General features: G+C 42.1%; 2 protein-coding genes across 3 annotated transcripts in view; one reads left to right on the forward strand and one right to left on the reverse strand.

The window, feature by feature from the left end:
• Window positions 1-16,842, forward strand: part of st13 (ST13 Hsp70 interacting protein) — a 47,835-nt gene extending 30,993 nt beyond the window's left edge. Inside the window, exons 8-12 of the mRNA XM_043679913.2 lie at window positions 1,090-1,192; window positions 5,793-5,909; window positions 11,499-11,547; window positions 14,286-14,383; window positions 15,473-16,842. Of these exons, the coding sequence (XP_043535848.1) occupies window positions 1,090-1,192; window positions 5,793-5,909; window positions 11,499-11,547; window positions 14,286-14,383; window positions 15,473-15,601 (496 nt within the window). The 3' untranslated portion in view covers window positions 15,602-16,842. The remainder of the gene's footprint in view (window positions 1-1,089; window positions 1,193-5,792; window positions 5,910-11,498; window positions 11,548-14,285; window positions 14,384-15,472) is intronic.
• Window positions 16,843-17,236: 394 nt separating this feature from the next.
• The window catches only part of LOC122542302 (transcription factor AP-4-like), a 41,231-nt gene continuing 35,830 nt past the window's right edge, over window positions 17,237-22,637 (reverse strand). For both annotated transcript variants that reach the window (XM_043679912.2, XM_087978357.1), the window contains exons 6-7: window positions 21,027-21,191; window positions 17,237-20,122 (exon numbers count right to left, since the gene is read on the reverse strand). In XM_043679912.2, the coding sequence (XP_043535847.1) occupies window positions 19,829-20,122; window positions 21,027-21,191 (459 nt within the window). In that variant the 3' untranslated portion in view covers window positions 17,237-19,828. The remainder of the gene's footprint in view (window positions 20,123-21,026; window positions 21,192-22,637) is intronic.

Genomic DNA, 22,637 nt, shown 5'->3' on the forward strand with positions numbered 1-22,637 from the left:
GAGACAGTAGGCCAAGGTCTCTGGAACTGTGGAGAACAGTATGTTCTTGATGGTCATCTGGTCATAGTGAATGCAGTGTGTTTCACTGGACGCAGAAAACTTTTGAATTTCTCTTGAGCATTTCCTTCATGACTGTCTATTTAACCTTGAGCAGGGGATTGTTACCCCACTTAACCAAGGTACCAAGTCAAACCCTAGACAACAAGCTGGTCATCTGTCTGAAAGAACTGACTTTTGGCGATGCTGAAATTATTCCTAATTTTCCTGGTGTGACCAAATTGATCTTTGTGATTTTTATTGTAAAAGTGGCATCTTTTCTGGTCAGTTTTCAGTTATTGAGTGGTCTTATTCTGAGAATGCAGTATATAATTGTAGCTGCATTTATTTCCCTAGCTCTACTCTGCATTCTCTTTCTGCCAAAGCTAGAATGCGGCCACGTGGGCATCATGTGCGTAAGTCTTGGTCGCATGTTGGTGGGTTATTATATTTGAATGTGCTTAATCCTATCCTGACTCTGCAGGTGGGCATGTCCAGTAAGAGTCAGAGTAGTTCTTAGGAGCTGATTGTTTCTCCCCCTTTTAACCCAGGGCAGCTGAAGCCATGTAACCCTGGCTGAAATCAGCTAAGTTGTGCAGTACTAGGACTTTGATCTGGAACTCCCTTGGCTTGTATAGCTCAGTCATTGGCTGATTAAACTCTCTTTTTGGACTTATCAGAATCATCAGACCAAAGTGGCAGCTAGTCTCTTTTGAACCTGAGTGACTGCTGAAAATGGGAAACGTTTAAAGTTGTAGGATTTGTTAATTATGTGTTCTTTCACTTGTTCCTGAGAAGCTGAGAATTTGATCACTTCTCTTTCCATTCTGTGGTACTAGCAGATTTTAAGTCATAATGTAAGTTTTCATGCTGAAATAAAGGTATGAATGTGCAGGTAAACTTTGCTTGTCGTTCACAATTTCTGCCCTGTTGGCAGCTTTAGACATGTCAATTCTAGTGACTATTGATAGTGGTTGAACAACTGTATTGAATCTGTGGGTTTGAAGCTTCTAGTTGTAAACCTTGCTGTTTTATAATTACTCTATCAAATAGATTGCTCGGTCACTGGGAGGAGGCAGCACGCGATCTGGCCACAGCCTGTAAACTAGATTATGATGATGATGCTAGCGCCATGCTGAAGGAGGTGCAACCTCGGGTACGTGACCACATTCTGGATACATTTTTGCTTAAAATGTTGTGTCTTTGAGAATAAATAGCAAAGTAAGGAGTTACTGGTGGAATTGGTTTCTCTGACCCAACTTGGGTGGGGAAAGAAATCTGAGAATTCATGCAGTTTTCAGATTTGTTTTTGCGTAAAAATCATTGTGTGGCAGTGCTTTTGAAATCTTATTCCAGTTTCAAATCCCTCCTTGGCTGCCTCATTCCATACCTACTGTAAACTCCTCCCGTTCTATAGCATAGTGATCTTTGCCATTCTTTAGTTCTAGCTTCTTGAACCTCCCCAGTGTTAATCAAGACACCTTTGGCAACAATGCCATTAGTTACCTATGCTGAGGCCACAACCTCTGAAATCCCTCCCTAAACTTCTCTACCTTCCCCACTCCTTTCTATTGGGATAATCCTTAAAGGAAGTCTCGAGCATGGTGCTGGAAAAGCACAGCAGGTCAGGCAGCATCCAAGGAGCAGGAGAATTGACGTTTTGGGCTTAGGTCCTTCACCAGGAATGAGGCCTGGGGGGGGGGGAAAGGTAGCTGAGAATACGATAGGTCGATGAAGGTGGGGGAGAGGTGATAGGTCGGGGAGGAGGGTGGAGCAGATAGACGAGAAAGATGATGGACCGGTCACAAGGAGTGCTGAGTTGGAGGCTTGGGCTGGGATAATGTGGGGGGAGGGGAAATGAGGAAACTGGTGAAATCCACAATGGTCCCATGCGGTTGCAGGGTCCCAAGACAGAATATGAGGCCGCCTTCCTCCAGGTGTCAGGTGGTAAGGGTTTGGTGATGGAGGAGGCCCAGGACCTGCATGTCCTTGGTGGAGTGGGAGGGGGAGTTGGTATTCAACCACAGGGTGGGTGGGATTCGTTGGTGGGAGTGTCCCAGAGATGTTCCCTGAAACAATATGCAAGTTGGCGTCTTGTCTTCCCGATGTAGAGGAGACCACATCGTGTTCAACGGATACAGTAGATGGCATTGGTGGAGGACAACGCTGAAAGCTTACCTAACTCACCAAAACTTCCCTTACTATGTTCTGTAATTTCTCTTTAATGCTTCGGTATCAAACTTTGCTAGTGCTCCTGTGAAGCACTGTAGAATACTTGATGTAAATGAAAGTTGTTGTCTCAAATTACTTAATTTATTACATTACTTGTTACATTATTACTTAAAATCTGCCAGTACCACAGAATGGAAAGAGAAGTGATCAAGTTCTCCGCATATAATTGTAATATGAAATAACAGTTAATGCTGGAATTGTGAAGTGGGTTAGTAGGCATTGGAATTTTCAGTGGCCAAAATTATATTTTGTTCATGGGATGTGGGTGTTGATGGCTAGGCCAGTATCAATTGCCCAGAGGGCTGTTTTAAGAGTCAACCATATTGCTGTGGGTCTGAGGTTATAGATAGCCACTTTCCTCAAGTTCATTAATAAACCAGATGGGTTTATGTGGCAATCAACAGTGGTTACCATGGGAGCCATCAGGCTCGATTATTCTTCCGGATTTCTTTTGTTGAATTCAGACTGCACCATCCAATGAGATTGATATCTCCAGAACATAGGCCTGGGGCTCTGGTTACTAGTCCAATAACATTAGCACTTAATCACCACCTACCATTATGTTCTGAACCATTCTGGCCCCTAATGAGTTTGCTTCTGCACCAAAATGCTCCTCCATTTAACTGGAGTATCACATCAAGACATTTTTATGTTAAGCTAATAAATATTGAGATTATCAATTCCATGATTTGGTTTACAAAAAAATAATTGGAGCTGTTTTAAGTTTAGAATCTGTGACTGTACCCAAGGTAGTCTACCCTGCTGGTTACTTTAAACATGTGCAGACAGCTGGGGAAAGATGGAGTACTAGCATTTCAAATGCGTCCTGCTTGAAAACAAACCTGAAAGTTCAACAATAATCTGCAGTTAATATATGGCCTTTAATGTAGCAATAGCATCCTAAAGCATTAAACAAAATTTGATATGGAATCTCTCAGAACTTGGGGGTAGTTCTTATAGTCATTGAAGTACTTTTGAAGTGCAGTCACTGATTCTTTCAAAAGCTCCAGTTACCTTAGTTACTACTGTTGAAATATAACAAGACCAACATTTAATAGCCATTCCTAGACATCTTGATTTGTTACACTTGCTGCAGGGCTCAGTTATACATCAACTACTTTGGTATGGGGCTGGTGTTGTATATGGGCCAGAATGGTAAAGGCATCAAGTTTTTTTTCTGCTTAAATGATATCTGTGAATCAGTTGGGCTTTTATAATAATCCACTCTAACCAATGTAAAAAATGCAGCAGGCAGTTTGCACTCAGCGAGCCCCATAAATAGTACTTTGACTATGATCAGGTACGCTATTTTTGATGTTTGTTGAGGAATCAGTATTGATTGTCTCAATGTTGTTTTAAAATAATTTGTGCATCAGAGAGGGAAGACCGGCAAGACCATGTTTCTGGATTAGGATTAGGAGTGGAAGCCATAGCTGTGCTCTGACTTGTACAAGTATAGGCTTGAAGACCTAACCTTATAAGCAGCAAGAATTCAAAGCTGTTATTTGAATTTGTGTGAACTCTGCTGTCTGTCACTGCATGCTGCACTCTTTGTAAAAGTAGCTGGGCTTTAAATAAATGTTCAGTGCACTATGAAACTCGCAGGTGGAAAATAAAACTTGTAATTACAAATGCTGATGAACCAAGAGTACAGCTGTTCTGAGAGTGGGCTGCACTGTTAGAGCATGGTGCAGAAAGCAATTTTAAACATGTAGTTTGAATCATTAGCAATGTGGCATAAGTCCACTCCTTACTTCCTGTTTCTTCTATCCTAACAACACTAGCTTAAAAAAAAGCATAAACATCTCATTGTGCTTGCCTGTTTTGGGAAGAAAATAGGGATGGGAGTTTGCCATTTAGAGCCTCAGGCCTTTTCTGGCATTGAGAGATTATGGCTGATGTATGACCTAACTACATATGCCAAATTTTCCCCAAAACTTCTTTCTTCTGAATAACAAAAAAAAGCATCAGTTGACATATGCAAAAGAGTTGCGTACTTTTTATCATCATTGCATGTTTATACTCCTGTTCCTGCCATTATTCTTGCCTTTATGGTATATAAATTATATATAATTACTTAATAGCTTGGATACAGGGCAAGAAGGTATGACAGCAAAATTTGCAGAGGACACGAAAATTGGTGGGAAAGTAAGTTGCAATAAAGAAATTTACAAATGAACAAGTAAATAAAGTTGTGAATGGGGCAAAACTTTGCTGATGAAGTTGAACATGGATAAGTGAGATTATCCATTTTGGTCAGAAATATAAAGGTAACTAATTATCTAAATTGTGAGAAACCTCAAATTACTTTGATGCAGAGGGATCTAGGTGTCCTCCTGCATGAGTTGAAGAAAGCTGGTAGCAGGTACAGAAAATAATGAGGGAAAATTAAAACAAAAATAGAAATTGCTGCAAAAGGATCAGCAGGTCTGGCAACATCTGTGGCGAGAAATCAGAGTTGATGTTTTGGCAAGTTCTGAGAAGGGTCACTGGACCTGAAAAATTAACTCTGATCTCTCTCTGTAGAGGCTGAGCTTTTCCAGCAATTTGTTTTCGTTTCCGATTTCTAGCATCTGCAGTTCTTTGTTTTTATTTAGGGAAAATTGAATGTTTGCATTTCTTGTCAAATTAATGGAGTATAAAAGTAGGGAAATGTTGTAAATGTACAAGACATTGGTGAGATCTCATCTGGAGTACTGTGTACAGTTTTAGTCCCCTTGAGGAACAATGCACTTGCATTCGAGGCAGTTCAGAGAAGGTTTGCTGAATTCATTTGAGATGAAAGGCTTGTCTTAGAGGTTGAGCAGTTTAGGCCAAGACATGCTAGACATTAGAAGGATGACAAGCAATATAATCAAGGTTTACTAGATGCTAAAATAAATTGACAAAGTAGATGTATACCAGATATTCCCCTTGTGGGGTAATCTAAAATGAGAGTTCACTGTTTTAGACTAAGGGATGGAAGATTGTAAATATAGATGAGAAATTATTTCTCTGAGGATTCACTCCACAGTGCTATGGGCGCCAAGACACTGAATAGATTCAAGGAGGAGTTAGGCAAATCTTTAATCAGTAATGAGTTAGAAGGTTATGGGGAATGGATAGGAAAGTGGGTTTGAGGCCAAGATGAGATCAGCCAGGATCTTATTAAATGGCAGAGCATGTTCGAGGGGCTGAAATGCCTAATCTGTTCCTAGTTCTTAGAAAGTTCATTGGGCGAAGTCTGTTCTTAATATTTGTGAATATAAACTTATTTAGGGATTTCTAATTAACTCTTACATATCCCTTTGTAATGCATGGTTAATAACCATAAAATGTAGTTAGCTAATTTTCTTTCATTAAATCAGGATTAGAGTAGGCATGGAAAAAGAAGTTTCCAAAAAAAGAAATCCTTTACAGCCATAGCCTGTAATATATATGCAGAGGATCTGACTGTCTTTGGAGTTCAGCTTTGAGCAGGTTTTTGGGGTGATGAACAGATCTATTTATTAAAGAATCTATATATTTTGACTAAATCTCCTTAGGCTCAAAAGATTATAGAACACAGAAGAAAATACGAAAGGAAGCGTGAAGAGAAGGACATTCGAGAGCGAATAGAGCGGGCGAAAAAAGCAAAGGAAGAACATGAAAAAGCACGTAAAGTAAGTTGCATGGTGTTGAAAATCGCGTTCACTTTTGCTTTACTCCAAAATCTCCCTTTTCCTCTCCTAATGGTGCATATTTCAGTTGCTTGGACAAGTATTAATTTGAGAGAGCGTCTGGTCAGAGAATATTAATGGACTTTTAACTTGAGGGTGTGTAGAACCGAACTCCATGCCCATGCATGCACTTCATGACAAGAATCACAGGACAGTAACTGTGCGTAGTATCTCTAACTTTTATATAGAGTCCAAAGCAGAAATGGTTCTCTTGCCCCAACAGGTCCACTCATCCTGTTCCCACATATATATTATCTTGCCTGTTAAGGGAAACCTGAAACACTATAACTATCTTATTCTTTACATTGCCCCTATTTTACTTGAATTGCAACAATCTTGGTTTTTGTTTATTCAGTCGTGGGATGTAAGCACCACTGGCTGGGCTAGCATTTATTGCCCATCCCTAGTTACTCTTGAGTCAGTGATGGTAAGCTGCTGCCTTGAATTGCTGAAGTCTCTTGGCTGACTGACCCATAAAATATTTAGGGAGAGAGCTCCAAGATTGTAGCCCAGTGATGCTGACTGAATATTTCCAAGTCAGCATGTTGTGGCCTTGGAGGACAATTTGCAGATGGTGGTGTTTCTATATCTCTGCTGCCATAGAGTGATAGTCCTATAGCATGGAGATCAAGTCCTTTGGCCCAAACTGGACCATGCCGATCAAAATGTCTGTCCACACTAACCCCATTTCCCTGCACTTGACCCATATCCTTCTAAGGTGAAAGTGAGGACTGCAGATGCTGGAGATTAGAGTCGAGAGTGCGGTGCTGGAAAAGCACAGCAGGTCAGGTAGCATCTGAGGTGCAGGAGAATCGGACGTTTCGGGCAAAAGCCCTTCATCAGGAATTTCTGATGAAGGACTTTTGCCCAAAACGTCGATTCTCCTGCTCAGATACTGCCTGACCTGTGTTTTTCCAGCACCACGCTCTCTCAACCCATATCCCTCTAATCCTTTCCTATCCATGTATTGGTCCAAATGCCTTTTAACTGTTGCTAATGTACTGGCCTCAACCACTTTTGCTGGCAGCTCATGCCATATGTGTACTATTCTGTTTTTTAAAAAAAAGTTGCCCCTCAGGTTCCCTTTTATTCTTTCCCCTCTAACCTTTAAACTAATGCCCTCCAATCCTCTATTGCCCAATCCTGGGAAAAAGACTGCATTCACCCTATTCATGCCTCTCATGATCTTCTACGGTTTCCCCCCCCCTCAGTCTCTTACACTCTAAAGAAAAAGTACTATCTTGTCCAACCTCCCCCTATAACTCGGACCATTGAGCCCAAGCAATATCCTTGTAAATTTCTTATGTGCTCTTTCCAGTTTATTAATATCCTTCCTATAACAAGAAGACCAAAACTGAACACACTACTCCAAGTGCAGCCTCACCAATGTCCTGTATAACTGCAACATAACTCCCCGGTTTCTTTGCTCGATGCCCTGACTGATGAAGGCTTAGTGTTCCAAAAGTCACATTCATTGTCCTTCTTCTGGTTGCTCCTCTTTCAGAGAACTGCAAACCTGACCTCCAAGAACCCACTGTTCCACTACACTCCTTAAGGCCCTACCATTCACCATGAAACTCCTACCTTGATTTGACTTTCCAAAATGCAAGGCCTCACACTTATCTATATTAAACTCCATTTCCCATTTCTTGGCCCACTTCCCTAGTTGATCAAGGTGCTGCTGCAACTTCGGAGAACCTTCCTCACTGTACACCTTACCACTTATTTTAGTGTCACCTGCAAACTTACTAATCATGCCTTGTACATTCTCATCCAAATCACTAAATGAGTATTTTGCATTGGGATTTACTGTGGAAAAGGATTTGGAAGATATAGACTGTAGGGAAATAGATGGTGACATCTTGCAAAATGTCCATATTACAGAGGAGGAAGTGCTGGATGTCTTGAAACGCATAAAAGTGGATAAATCCCCAGGACCTGATCAGGTGTACCCTAGAACTCTGTGGGAAGCTAAAGAAGTGATTACTGGGCCTCTTGCTGAGTTATTTGTATCATCGATAGTCACAGGTGAGGTGCCGGAAGACTGGAAGTTGGCTAACATGGTGCCACTGTTTAAGAAGGGTGGTAAGGACAAGCCAGGGAACTATAGACCAGTGAGCCTGATGTCGGTGGTGGGCAAGTTGTTGGAGGGACAGGATGTACATGTATTTGGAAAGGCAAGGACTGATTAGGGATAGTCAACATGGCTTTTTATGTGGGAAATCATGCCTTACAAACTTGATTGAGTTTTTTGAGGAAGTAACAAAGAGGATTGATGAGGTCAGAGCAGTAGATGTGATCTGTATGGACTTCAATAAGGCGTTCGACAATGTTCCCCATGGGAGACTGATTAGCAGCGTTAGATCTCATGAAATACAGGGAGAACTAGCCATTTGGATACAGAACTGGCTCAAAGGTAGAAGACAGAGGATGGTGGTGGAGGGTTGTTTTTCAGACTGGAGGCCTGTGACCAGTGGAGTGCCACAAGGATCGATGCTGAGTCCTCTACATTTTGTCATTTACATAAATGATTTGGATGTGAGCATAAGAGGTACAGTTAGTAAGTTTGCAGGTGATACCAAAATTGGAGATGTAGTGGACAGCGAAGAGGGTTACCTCCGATTGCAACAGGATCTGGACCAGATGGGCCAATGGGCTGAGAAGTGGCAGATGGAGTTTAATTCGGATAAATGCGAGGTGCTGCATTTTGGGAAAGCAAATCTTAGCAGGACTTATACACTTAATGGTAAGGTCCTAGGGAGTGTTGTTGAACAAAGAGACCTTGGAGTGCAGGTTCATAGCTCCTTGAAAGTAGAGTTGCAGGTAGATAGGATAGTGAAGAAGGCGTTCCTTTACTGGTCAGAGTATTGAGTACAGGAGTTGGGAGGTCATGTCGCGGCTGTACGGGACATTGGTTAGGCCACTGTCAGAGCGTCAGAGGCTGAGGGGTGACCTTAGACGTATACAAAATTTTGAGAGCCATGGATAGGGTAAATAGGCAAAGCCTTTTCCCTGGAGTCGGGGAATCCAGAACTAGAGGGCATAGATTTAGGGTGAGAGGGGAAAGATATAAAAGAGACGTACCGGGCAACCTTTTCACACAGATGGTGGTACGGGTATGGAATGAGCTGCCAGAGAAAGTGGTGGAGGCTGATTCAATTGCAACATTTAAGAGGCATTTGGATGGGTACATGATTAGGAAGGGTTTGGAAGGATATGGGCCAGGTGCTGGCTGGTGGGACTGGATTGGGTTGGGATATCTGGTCGGCATGGACGGGTTGGACCGAAGGGTCGGTTTCCATGCTGTACATCTCTATGACTCTAAATCATTGATATAGATAACAAACAGTAATTGATAATAGTGATCATACATTTGAAAAGTGACACATAAGGAGCCTGGCTTAAGATTATACAAGTCCTAAAGAACCATAGTTAAGTTTGCAAAGCCATCTGAATCTCAGTACATCAGGATTGTCAGTAATTTTAGTGTGATGGTATCCATATGCTGCTTGTGATGTACACCTGAACCTCACGTTCTATAATTGAAACTGATGTCTGAATGTTAGATTTGTTAGATCATTTTCATGGTTTAAATGGAGTTTGTGTGAAATCTTCATGTTTTCATTACACTTGAATAGAATCTTTGACTATGTTGGTGCGCCCATACAAGCTCGGTCTAACTGTAGAAAATTTCCCTGGCGCTCCCAAAAAAACTTAAGTTCTTCTGTTCAAGTGTAGTCACTATGAAGTGAATATAGTAGCCAATTTATACACAGTAGGGTCCAAGCACATGACACAAGTGACTCGTTTATTTGTTGTGGATAAAAGTTGAATACTGGCCATGGCACTTAAAAAGAAAATCCTGGCTCTTCAAATGTTGTAATGGAATCTTTTACATTCATATTAGCAGGCAATCTAGTGTCTTCTAAAAGTACTGCACAGAATTTTCAGCCTGGATTACTTATTTGCATCCTGAGTGGGTTAATATTTCTGGCTTGAAGCCAAATAATACAACATCTCGAGACTCACCTGATCTGTAAAATGCTGGGACTCCTGATCATAGAGACTTGTTTGCCAGTGAATTACTTGCTGGGCAACCTCAATTACTACAATCTTCAGTTTTATAGTTGCTGTGATGCTGAAGACCTAATTAGCAGCTAAAATCGATTCAATCTGGTTAATAGTTGATTGAAAGCCAAGAGGATTGGCAACAGTGAGCAGATATCAGCATTTAAATTATGTAGACTTCATAATGGCATGACATAAAAAGCCCAAAGTAGGGAAGTAGGCTGGTTTAAACACTGAAATGAATCTCCAAAGCTAATCAGAAAATGAACTGGCCCATTTCGAGCTTTTGTTGAGATGCTGAGTGGAAATTCAAATCAACTGGTAGTTTTTGCTGCTGTGCTTCTGCCTGTTCTTGATTCTTGTTTCTGGGTTTATTTTCCTTCTCCGTGTGGAATTAAGATGGTAAAATATGCTTTTAATGCTTGCTGCAATAAGACATTATGGCTGGCAGATGTGTTACATTTTGGACGGTCAGTTTCACCCAGCATGCTATGGACTATGAATCGTCATTTAGACATTCTGCTGACTCTGGGAAAGATTAGATTCCCTACAGTGTGGAAACAGGCCCTTCGGCCCAACAGGTTCACACCGACCCTCCGAAGAGCAACCCCCAGACCCATTCCCCGACATTTACTCCTGACTAATGCACCTAACGCTACATGCAATTTAGCATGGCCAATTCACCTAACCTGCACATCTTTGGACTGTGGGAGGAAACCGGAGCACCTAGAGGAAACCCACGCAGACACTGGGAGAATGTGCAAACTCCACACAGTTGCCCGAGGCGGGAATTGAACCCAGGTCCCTGACACTGTGAGGCAGCAGTGGTAACCACTGAGCCACCGTGCTGCCCCACCTTTATGTTGCAGAAGCAATCTTACTCATGTGAACTGAGTCAAAAAGTGTAGTGCTGGAAAAGCACAGCCGGTCAGGCAGCATCCAAGAAGCAGGAGAATCGATGTTTCAAGCATAAGCTCTTAATTGGGAATTCTCCTGCTTCTCAGATGCTGCCTGACTGGCTGTGCTTTTCGAGCACCATAATTTTTGACTCTGATCTCCAGCAAATGCAGTCCTTACTTTCTTCCTCATGTGAGCAGACCAGGAGTCATTACTGAGTTGGGATGTTAGATTCTTGTTTAGGAAGTGCCTGGCAGTCAGGAATTGAAGCACTTTATGTTCATGGGATGTGTTGTCCTGATAATGACTAGACTCTGGAGATTCCCTTTGCTTTTAAGGAGACTCTGATTTGTGACTAGCATTTTACAGTCTGATATCTGGCTGAAGACATTTGCACCCTGTAAAAATAATTGGCACCAGAGTTTCTGCATAGAGGCTGGACTCCAAAGGGGTACCTGTGGTCTGGTACATCTGCATTTAGCTGTCTCAACAGCCACTCCAAATATTTAATTTCTTGATTTGTAGCCTTCATGTGTGATCCATAAACATCTCTTCTCTTTATTTCAGGAGGAAGAGGCTCGCCGTCCAGGGGCAGCTGGATTCGGTGGTTTCCCAGGTTGGTTTTTCTGTATTCCTTTGCACTCCCTTGTTTGGCCAATAGAGGATGAACATCCCAATTCCGTGGTGATTGCTGTTTTAAGACAGCTGTGAGAAACGCAACAGCTGACCAGGGACACTAAATGTTATACTGGGCAAATCCTTCCAACCACTTCACTAAATTAGATTGGAACTGAACAGTTTTGAAATAAAAATTGTTCATCAAAATGGGGTTGCCAAGATTTGCAATGAAATATTTCGCATTTCTGGTATGGTTATCAATGTTCCTTGGGTGGTGAGATGCTCTCAGTAATCAAGCGGGAGATCGGAAGAACAGCAAGCCAGGCAGGATCAGGAGGTAAAGTCCATGTTTCTGAAGTAACTCCTCTTCAGGATTGGGGGTGGGTGTAAATGGGAGAGGGGCGTGGTGGTGAGGTAGGGATTGGTGAACAAAGATAGAGGGTATGCCCCATGCTCTTTGTAGCTAGTGGTTGCTGCATCAACATTTTTGATTTCTTCACCTTTAGCATCCTTTCTAATTTAGTTTGTGAATGTTTTAGCATCAGTTTGAATTGGTTACTCACTGTGGAAGTTGTTCTTGAAAAAATGCACTTTGTGTGTCCCTAGAAGGCCTTGATTTGCCTTTCTGTATGCTACTCCCGGTTGATCACAAACTGACAGCCTGAAGCTAAGCTCTGAGTTCTGCAACACTGCTAGTAATATGTACACTCCACCACTTTTGCATCATTTTAATCCACCACATCCAATTCTTACTAGGCTGCGGTTTCAAGCAACATTCTAATTGTCCCAAGAAGTGGCTGATTTTCATTTTGCTGTCCCAGACCATGAATGTCAGCAGTTGATAATAGAGGGCATCACAGACAACTCTGCTCCTATTCTTGCTCAAATGTCATCACATATGCACTTACCAGCAGGAGTTAGTAAGTCAGAAACTCAGTATCTGGCCTTGCTAGACCAGAAGTAACTGGCCATTGCTGTCTCAGTGAAGACTGGGTGACTTTCATAAACTAGTCATTTCCTATATCTGCTCCTCTTGTGGTATGAGTGCATTTTGGTAAAACAAGCAAAGGCAGTTGATGGTAGGGCCCTGGGTAGTGTTGTTGAACAGAGACCGAAGGATTCAGATACATTGAAACTTGCGTTGCAGGTAGACAAAGAACTGAGTGGTAAAGAAGGTGTTTAGCACATTTACCTTTGTTGCTCATACCATTGAGTATGGAAGTTGAGATGTCATGTTGTACAGGACATTGGTGAAGCTACTTTTGGAGTACAGTGTACAGTTTTGGTCACTCTGCTATTAGAAGGGTATTATTAAATTGAAGAGGGTTTAGAAGAGATTTATCAGGATGTTGCCAGCACTGGACCGTTTGAGTTATATGGAGAAACTGGATAGGCTGGGACTTTCTTCATTGGAACATGAGGTTGCAGGGTGACCTTGTAAAGGTTTATTGAATCATGAGGGGCATAGATAAAAGTGAATAGCAAAGGTCTTTTTCCTGGGGTGGGGAAGTTCAAAACTAGGGGGTATATTTTTAAGGTGAGAGGAGAAGGATTTAAAAGGGACTTGAGGGGCAACTTTTTCTCTTGCAGGATGGTTTATGTATGGAATGAATGCCAGAGGAAGTGTTAGATGCGGGTACAATTAGAACATTTAAAAGCCATTTGGATAAGTATATGAATAGGAAAGGTTTAGAGGGATATGAGCCAAATGGAGGCAAGTGGGACTAGGTTAGTTTGGGAATATGGTCAGTGTGGAGCGGTTAGCCTGAAAGGTCCATTTCTGTGCTGTATGACTCTGTAGAATTTGAACCCAGGATAATTTAGAAATCCAATTTGCTTATTATTCAGAGATATTCCTGACTGATGTACTAATAACTGAGTTCAATTCTTCATTGTAGATCAAGTTTTTATACAGAAATAATGCTGCAAATGGGTCAGGAAACATCTGTGGAGAGAGAACAAACTCGAGTTTTGAGTCTTAAGACTCAAAGCGTTAGCTTGCTCTCCGTGGATGCTGTCTGACCTGTGATTAACAGCATTTTTTTTTGTTTTCAGTACAGATTCCAGCATCTGCAGTAATTTGCACATAAATACTTGTGTTCTAATATGGTCTTGGATGTCTGATAGTTTGATGTCTGATAAGTCTCTGAGTTTGCGTAAGCCAGTGCCGTTTAGTTTTCCTCATTACCTATATTGTAGTTTTCCATAAATGGAGTGATTTATCCATAATGTCAAGGTATGGCATGTGACATAAGGCTAGCTGCAACAGGACAAGCTGGAAGAAGCATCCATTTTGAGCACACTGACAGCGCTAGTGCATGCACTGCTGAGGAAGGGACTGAGGAGCTTAAGGCTTTTCCCTTCCCAGCTAGAGCAGGGACAAAGGTCATCCATGGAAGTGGGAGTTGGGGTGGCGGGGGGACTTGTCTGCAACTGAAATGCAATAGCCTCTTATTTTTTAAAACAATTGTCAGAACCTGAAAGACGTTTCTGAACATATTCTGTATCATGTCATTTTGGAAGCTGGCTGCTGCTTTCTAACGTTTGCCAGTGAGGTCAGCTTTCTCTTTGCACATATGCAGTCTGGCTGGTGTTTATACAACAACAGCCTTCCATATGTATCTATTCAATTAGAGTTCAGGTCCATCAATCATGGGAAGAGATCAATGTATCTGTGCTGCTTTATAATCACCTTGTCCTTGAATTCAGCATCAATGTTAATTTTCCTATCTTCAGGAGGTGCTGGTGGTTTTCCAGGTGGAATGCCTGGGATGGCAGGAATGCCTGGTCTGAATGATCTACTTGGTGATCCAGAGGTGCTTGCAGCTATGCAGGTAACTGTAATACGAATTTTCAGTCTTGGCGTGCAGTCCTGTCTGGTAGTTGCTCACTGAAATGCACTTGTCACCAGAATCACCATTACTGCGGTGGGTATTAGAGAGATTGGGATTGGAATCCTGACACTTAAGCCCCTGTGCTGTCTGATCCAAATGATGCCAAATCACTGTACATATCCAGGAAGGTCAAATTGTTGACTTGGCTTATTGAAACAGGTGGGCATTTTTCTAAATGTGGAATGTGAATGTCCAGCTTGAGAAACTACTGCTTTTGGTTAACATCTCATAGAGAAGTGAGATGTGCATTCTGCATTGTTTCCCCTCTTGGTGCATCTGTGAAGTACTTGTTCTCTCTTCCAATCATTGTTTCCCTCTCCCCTTTTTTTTTTAATCACGTCGGAAAAGAGCAGTTTGTAGTCCTTTCAGCTGCGTTGCACCAACTCTATTTGATTGGTTACAGGTCAAAAGCAGCACATGTACAGGAAGAGAGAATGTTTTCACTTCCCCCTCTTCTTGTGTGTTTTGAAGGCAGTGATTTGTACTAGAATGCACCTTCACATAAAGCTAAGAAACTGTATCACCCCCCCCCCCCCCCCAGTCATGTTTAATATGGTTTTGGACAGAATTGTATTGTGAATTGGGAAGGGGTGACAGTAAGGTAGAGGACCATAGGGCTGCTCTCATTATAGAGACGACTGGTGTTGGTTTAACCAAAAGGTTGCTATGCCTTGGGTGAGATCAAGAAGCTGTAACCTTAGCCATTACAGGAAGAGTATGTGAATGAGGAGAACTGAACCATTGCTACAGTTATTGATGGCTGTACTTCTAGTAAACCCGTGTTTGTGATTTGGAGTTGGCATGATCGCTAACCTGAGATTGCTCCATCACTTTTCATGACATCTGTTAACTGAGTACAAATGGGGGAGCAACTCTGGGACCTTGCTTAGTATTGTACTGCATGCTGTGATCCTTAGTTGGCCTCAGAAACTGGAAGAGTTAATCAAAAGAAAATTTATGAAGCTAGCCTTCAGCATTTTTCTACACTCCTTGCCTATTAAAGCATTATTTAACTGGTTTTCTCTGCAGGATCCTGAGATAATGGCTGCATTCCAAGATGTGGCCCAGAACCCAGCTAACATCTCGAAATACCAGAACAACCCCAAGGTGATGAACTTCGTGGAGAAACTATCATCTAAATTTGGTGCCAAGCCATAAAGAGGCAGATCACAGAATGTCTGAAATAAAATCTTAATTAGAACTCCCTCCCTACCACCCATGCACTGCTCTTGCATCTATATACCTCCCAAAGTTCAGAGTAGCCTGCTTTATTTTTGGGTCTTTTTCTTACTAGATTTAATTTGATCTTTTGGAATTTTTTTGACACAGTAAAAAAAAAAAAATGTTGCTCATGCAAAACCTCTCCTGCTGCTTAATGTCTGTAGTGACCTGGGTCTGGTAACAGGTTTATTACTTACACTGAGACTTGGAGTTCTAACCCTTTCACTAGCAAACTTTGGGGATATTTGATGCCTCTATTTTAGCAAATCAGTTAATGCTAAAATAAACTGTTTAAAACTGTAGAGTGGAGAGTTAATGCAAACATGGATTGCCTTAGAAAGAAAAACACGGGAACAAATTAACTGTATGTGTGGAGTCCAGACAATAATGTGCTTCTAACTGACCTTTGGCATAGTTAAGCACAGTTTGTATTGTGGCATGGGAGCATAGGCAGCAGACATATTTCAGATTTAAAACTTTGAATAATCCTCTGCTAGATAACATTAAAGAAGCCTTGTTCTCTTGCCTGCTGAGTTAGCTAATCACCAAGGGGATTCATTTGGATGCTGTGGGTCATTTTGGACTACATAGGTGAGCAATCCCTACTCCACTATCCAGTGATTTTACTCTTGAATATGAAGTTTGATAGACTTACACTCTGGCCAAGCAGCTTTCTGACCTAACTATTTTTGTTAAAAATGACAAACCGGGAGATGTATCAGTGGGCTGCAAGTACCCTTACAGCTGCAGCCAAGGATAAATGACTATCTACATAAATGCTAGTTTCATGGTAAAGTACTAAAGGGGAAAGGAATGAAGGTTGAGCACTCCCTATATGAAATGTTTTGAGTATTCAGTCAAAGGGACACTTTATTGCCCTTGATACCCACTACATGACAGCTTAGTCAGTTGATACAAACTAAAACCTTGGTCTTTATTATCCACCATACAACTTTGAGCACCCAGTTGTCAAGCAGTTATTGCTATGAGGTTGCAACTAGGTTAATTGGTTCAGTTGTATTTCTCCCCAGTAACAATCAATACATTTTGAAAAGGAGATTAATGACTCTGACGAGAGCAATATTAAATGTAAATATCAAGCATGAGAGCTCTACTTATTCTGACCCTAAAAATGTCTTTGTTTGCCTCCTTCAGAAGATTAAATTCTGGTGAATTCATGGTTGTGTTAATTGTCTGTATCAAGCCAGTGTTATTTAGACTTTTGTACACTGATTTCGTATGAACAAGATTTTTCTATTTTTATAGAACTCTATACTATTAACCATCCTTGTTTAGTAGGGGGAAGCAAATGAAAAGAGCAAGTGGGCAATTTTACACTCTTGTGGGAGAAATTAAGTTCCCAGAGGTATAATTGTAGTAATTTCTATACTGAAGGGGCAGAATCTGTATGATTTATGTAGGTATGCTGCCCTTTTCTCCCATCTGCTGACTCTGATGAACTGTGGATACCCCTTCAGAGGGATGGAGCTGCAAGTCTATGATCACTTGGAAGTTTTTTTTAGTTCTGGAAGTAAATGGAACTAGGGTGAAATTGTTCTTCTCTTCTCTCCTCCCCCCCCCCCCCCCCCCCCCCCCCCGTTTAATCGAGGCTGAAAGGGACCGGAATCTCCCAGATTCACACTTGAACAGACTGTCATCCTCTCCTTCCATGTTTAAGAAGCAACAAATAAAACATCAAGTGTTCTCCTCCAAAAGAATTTCTTAACAACACAATGTAATGAAATGTCTATTTTAGGAAAAAAAAACCTGCTAGTGCTTTAATGACGTGGCAAGATTATAAATTTCTTCTGAACCCACTTGGAGAACTTCACAATGAGGCTTTTGCCGTTTGACCGCTGTCAACTTTCCACAACAGGAAAAGTCAAAACACCTGGGGCTACAAACCACCACAGCCTGTACCATAACTCCCACTGGGCTGTAAGCAACCGCTTGGAAGAAACACTCAACCACCCCCCTGGCCCAGACTCAACTGGCTGAATGGCTGCCTCCTGTACTTATAATAACTAAGATCAGCCAACCAAACTTGATTAAAAGCAGGCAGTTGATGAAATAGTTACAAGTCTGCTCCACCATTCTTATAAAATCATGTCAAATCATAACTCCACTCTCCTAGACACACTTCTTACTGTTTTCCTATATTTTTTTCAATCCTGCTATTACTATTATCTCCTTTGGTGTCTCTCAATCAGTGGATTGTGTTCTGGAAGCAGGCTTGGAGGGTGTGCCAACATTGCTGGACATGGGGCTAAGCCCAAATGCACCTGGTCCACACCCATGTTTGTCGGAAAGGTGGGCAGCCAACAAGAAACTGCTAATCCTCCCAGTGGCGCACCTGTAAAAATCCATTCTCCTTTTGAGTAAACACCGCAAAAACAGCATTCAGAATGATAACATTTACATATGGAGTGCTCTCTTTAAAAAGAACACAAGCCATCAGTTTTGAGATCTAAGCCTTTTCCCAACAAAAGTCACAAGTCAATCTTGTGTGCAAAGCATTAAGCTCAAATTGTCAAAAAGATTGTATAATTTGAAGTGAGATTTTTAAGAAAATAAACAAATAACCTTTAAAAACTCAATTTTAAGTGCTCTAAAAACATTTTATACAACCCTCCCCTCCCATACAATGTACAGACAGGAGCAGTCCTATTAAGACCAGGCTACACCAACCAGATTTCAGCAATGTGCTGAAAGGCTTGGCACCAATGATTGTTCTGCCACACACTACGCTGACATTTCATATTGTGGCTTGTAAAAGATTATTCAAAGCTGTACCAAAAAAGACTGCTAGATTCTTCTTTACATTATCCCATAAATGCACTTTTTTTTTTGAAAAAAATTATGTAAAAAGATACCACCTACAATAAAACTTTACATCAAACCCTGTAGTGACTCCATTATGCATTGAATACCATGAAGCAGTTAGTCAGTCCAAATTACTCAAAACAAAAATGTCTATGTGAATACAGGGTCCATCCAAAGTGTTCCCAAATTGACCACAATCTTTCTTAAGTATCAACTTAATCTCAGACCACAGGTAGAGCATCCCAGAAGGTACAGGGTCACTCTCTTTCTCTCAGATCAAATTTTTTGCCATTAACCTGATATTTTCTCTTCAAACATTTTTTGTGAAGTGATTTGGCTTGATCAGTGTGAAGAATAGCGTTTGCTTCATAACTGATGTTAAGATTTAATATGTGTCTTGGGGTTCTTCCGATCACACAATTCTATAAATCAATTGCTGGATGCAGTGGCAGCCAGAAAGTCCCAGTTTCCATTTCTGGTCTGTGCAAAGTTGCTCTGAGGTATCCATTGCACTGCTAAATTGGATCTCCTGGGTCAGGCCAGGAATAAAGTAATGAAGCCTGGGCTATTGCTGCCAATTCACGCTCTAGTAACCTTTCAGTGGAAAGTACGAGCTTGTGATAAAGTAAGCAGCAAACAATGCACATTACTCCCCCAGTCAAACTGACTGCCAGTGTTTGTTAAGCAAGATACGTATGTCAGGGAAAGTCACCTTCTAATGGCAAGGAGTGCAGGTAAGTGACACAGTACCTCAATTGAGGCACAGCTTCCAGGAAGCAAGGCACAAAAAAAAAAGGAGCAACAGTCTTTCACTAGGAGACAAATGGTCCAACATTCTCTAGCCTGTCATCTAACTCCTATAACAAGAGATTTGCCCTTTTAATGATGGATTAATTTGCCATTTAGATTGACACTGGTAAACAAATTCCAAAAATCGGGCTATTAAAAAATGTAATTTTATATTTAAAACATTTACTTGCTGCTAAAATGTGGTGGTTGCTGAAGTAAATTTAGTGACAGCTGTTGGATTTACCTGGATGTTGTGAAATTATAAAATCAGCCATATGAGCCAATGACAGGAGATCCAGACAACAAGCTTATCTCTCAGAGGCAACTGGCCAGAGAGGAAACTGCAGCAATCTGAACTGGCCAAGAAAAAACAACTCCTTCCACCTTTGTTCACAGAGTTGGGACCAGAGGACACTCAAGGCTGCTCTCACTCTGGAAGGAGTTTAGTTTGGGAGGAATGCCACTCAAACGTCCCTTAATCTCAAACTCAATAGACTGGCCACACTGTCCTCCATTCTCACAGTTCACACTAACAAGTCTCTTCAGTCTCCCTTAGAGGATGCCAGTCCCTGGGACGAGCACAGATGGAACTGGCTCCACCTCCACTTTGGGCCTCCTAAGCATTGCCAGCATCTGTCTCCCATCAGCGTCCTGGCTTTCAGACTGCGTGTCACCGAAGGAGCTCTTGATTATCAGTGGCGAAGCTGCCACCAGCCCATGCCATTCCCGTTCCTCCTTGACGCCCTCCTGCATCCTGTCAAGATTAAGGAAAGCTGAGATTTCTTTCTCGACTCTCACTGGCTCCTCTTTGATGCCTTGTTCAGTGGCTTCAATGTGCTGAATGGCCTTAGAAGAGAAAGAATATTTAGGTGACTGCTAAAAACAACAAAATAAATTTAATACTGAGGTGACCCCTCTTGAGTTGCCCTGTTATGCAAATATATCTCAATATTTAATAATCCCCTTTTATGAAATGGGTCAGCTTTCCCCACCCCAACTTTGCTGCTGTGCTGACAGATCCACAAAGTCCGGCGCTTGCCTCATCTCAAATCAGCCAGAGTTAGAACACTGGAAAAAAGTGAGGACTGGAGATCAGAGTCAAAAAGTGTGGTGCTGGAAAAACACAGCCAGTCAGGCAGCATCCAAGGAGCAGGAGAGTCGATGTTTTGAGCATAAGCTCTTCGTCAGGAATGAGGGGATGGCCAAACTCTAGCATCGTCTTCTGCCTTGGGACCCTCCAACTACACGGATCAATGTAGATTTCACCAGTTTCTTTGTATCCCCTCCCCCCCACCTTATCCCACAGTCAACCTTCTAACTTGGCACCACCCTCTTAAACTGTCCTACCTGTCCATCTTCCTTCCCACCTAAATGTTCCACCTCCCTTTCCAACCTATCACCATCACCCCCACCTTCATCTACCTATCATATTCCCAGCTACCTTCCCCCCAGCTCCACCCCCTCCTAATTATCTCTCAGCCCCCTTGGGCCATCCCCTTCATTCCTGAAGAACAGCTTATGCCCGAAACGTCGAATCTCTTGCTCCTTGGATGCTGCCTGACCGGCTGTGCTTTTCCAGTGCCACACTCCTTGACTCAGCTAGGAGACCGTCGGCCACCTCAATCCTGACAGAAGGAGGAAACCACTCCCTGGACAAGAGTGACCACCCCCAAGAGCAATGCATAAACCTACTGTAGCACTCTGATCCTCTAAATAAGATATTGTGCTTCTGAACCCACAACCCCCATACCTGTACAATGGTGTCCAAGTTCTGTTTCGATGTGGACACTGTACTGATGACGGAGCTCGGTGCCATGGTTACCACGTTGACCTGGAGGACACTTGGAGGCAGAGGTGCTGGCACTATGACTGTTGGGTGTTGAGTTGGGGCCGGGGGACTGTGTGCGACGGACAGCTAACAGGGAGGGAAACGAAAAACATCTTCAGAAAAAGCATCAGAGGCTGTTAAAAAAAACATTCAGCTGCAAACAAGGTGAAGGAGGGAGAGACAGGCAGCAGAGAGAGAGTTAGGGAGAGAAAGTGGAAGCTGGAATGAGAAATACAGGCAGTGGAAGAAATGGATACAAAGGGACAAATGGGCTTAGGACAGAAAGAGTGGGTCAAAAAAAGGAGAGCGCAGGGAAGCACATTAAAAAAACGCAGCACGGTGGCTCAGTGGTTAATACTGCAGCCTCACAGCACCAGGGTACCTGGGTTCGAATCCAGCCTTGGTCGACTGTCTATGTGGAGTTTGCACATTCTCCCGTGTCTGCGTGGGTTTCCTCCCACAGTACAAAGATGTGCAGGTTAGATGATTTGGCCATGTTAAAATTGCCCATTGTGTTCAGGGATGTGTAAGTTAAGTGTATTAGTCAGGGATAGATGTAGAGTAATGGGGAATGGGTCTGGGTGGGTTACTCTTTGGAAGGTCAGTGTGGACCTGTTAGGCCAAATGGCCTGTTTCCACACAGTAGGGAATCTACGAGACAAAGAAATTCTTAAAATAGTTGAGATCTGACTGTAATATACAGACCACAGCTCCTCATTGTTAAGCATAGCATATGGATTCTGACATTCACTTGAAATGAAGTACCGGGGAGGAGCCATTTTCCGTAAGTGACCACCTACCTACCCATTCTCCCTTCTCAATGTCATCAAGGAAAGAAAGAGAAGGAAACATTGAGCTTTGTCACCCTCACTTCCCAAGAGTCTTCTGTGCAACGTGACATCTGCACATTTTTAGATTGAGGAAATGTAATCAATTTAATGACGGGAGCATTGGTGTGGGTTTGAATAACACTTTCTGTGCTGGAATGGAGTGACTATCTCACCTGCTCAACCCACATACCAAGCCATCACAGAGACAGAGGAGGGTCTCAAATATAAAAACTTAATTTAAAAAATTGGTACGGAGGTGAGGTAAACACAGACCATGTTTTTAAAGAGGTCATTTGCAGCCAAAGCATATGACGTGGAACTCAAGGGTAACATGGTAACTCCAAAATTGCAATGGTGAAATATACCACTTAGTATGGGTCTCAAGAACATGAAGAAGCCTCAAGCCTGTTCTGTGATTGGTTGAACCATGGCTTGGTTGGGATCTTAACTCCATTGACCCAACTTAGATCCATAAACTTTAATATGCACATTCAACAAAGGTGTATCAATCTCAGTTTTTAATTTTAATATTGGCAACCTACCCTCCCTCCCTCAGCATCTGTCTTAGCAGCATTTTTTGAGGCAGAGTTGCAAATTCCTACTCCCCTCCCCCTCCCCTTCGTATGAGGGGGTACTTTCTGACCATCCCTGAGTGACCTGGCTCTAATTTTAAGATAAAAGTCGCATTGTTGAAGACTCCTGG

This window comes from Chiloscyllium plagiosum, unplaced genomic scaffold (genome assembly GCF_037043375.1).
Source record: "Chiloscyllium plagiosum isolate Xiang-an unplaced genomic scaffold, Cpla_swu_hap1 HiC_scaffold_33, whole genome shotgun sequence".
Lineage (NCBI taxonomy): Eukaryota > Metazoa > Chordata > Chondrichthyes > Orectolobiformes > Hemiscylliidae > Chiloscyllium > Chiloscyllium plagiosum.